The 872-nt window shown below is 38.3% G+C and overlaps 1 protein-coding gene across 1 annotated transcript in view; it reads right to left on the reverse strand.

Moving 5' to 3' along the window:
• LOC107709223 (twist-related protein 2-like) overlaps positions 1 to 510 on the reverse strand; it is an 8,593-nt gene extending 8,083 nt beyond the window's left edge. The window contains exon 1 of the mRNA XM_016513660.1: positions 450 to 510. Within this exon, the coding sequence (XP_016369146.1) occupies positions 450 to 510 (61 nt within the window). The remainder of the gene's footprint in view (positions 1 to 449) is intronic.
• Positions 511 to 872: the final 362 nt, after the last annotated feature.

Genomic DNA, 872 nt, shown 5'->3' on the forward strand with positions numbered 1-872 from the left:
AAAAAAAAAACACTGGGTGGATCTTTATCATTATAGGGTGGTTGTGTACACACACTGCCAACACACATTTCAGTTCAAACAACTTGTAAAAGTGCATGTAGCATCCTACGACCCCTTTAAAAGTTTTAAAGCACTTTTTTAGCAGCTTTGGGGGAATTTATTTATTTTATTTTTAATTAATTAATTAATCTATTTATTTATTTATTTATCTTTTTTGAAAGTTAATTACTATTGTTAATAGTAGAGGACAATATATAATGGGAGAATAGGAAAAAAGAAAAAGCAATGGCACAAGTCGATTATTGACATTGCTAATATGAGCACCATGTCTTAATGTATTAAAGCATGTGCTCTAACTGCTAGGCTATGGCTCTAATATCATTAATTTGTGAATGGTGTTCACATTTATAGATGATTTTTTAAATATATATCATTAAATGTGCATGTACAGTGACCCTTTCCACACTGCTCCATTTTGTCACAAAGAGTTGGAGGCACTTTCACTGGCATTTTAGCTTGTTTAGATTTGCACCATGGTGGTCCCTGTCAAAATCAGCCTCCGGAGCAAATCCGATCACATGTCCCTCCCACACCGCGCACCTGCGTCTGATCAAGACATTATACACCACAACGTCACCGAAACTCTCTGACAGGAAATAAACAGCTTAGGGGTACCGGAGTTATGGAGAAACTATACGACGGCTGATATAAACAATGGTGCGCTGCGAGAGTTTTGGACAGCAGTAGATTAGAATTGGGTCAGTGATAGTAACACAGGATCCCCTGGTGAAAGTGGTACTGGAGTCCACAAGCCTCTTGAGTCTCTGCAAATCTCTGTCCTGAATATGACGACCAGGGCAGATAGAGGAACG

This window comes from Sinocyclocheilus rhinocerous, unplaced genomic scaffold (assembly GCF_001515625.1).
Source record: "Sinocyclocheilus rhinocerous isolate Xijiao unplaced genomic scaffold, SAMN03320098_v1.1 scaffold776, whole genome shotgun sequence".
In the NCBI taxonomy this organism is placed as follows: domain Eukaryota; kingdom Metazoa; phylum Chordata; class Actinopteri; order Cypriniformes; family Cyprinidae; genus Sinocyclocheilus; species Sinocyclocheilus rhinocerous.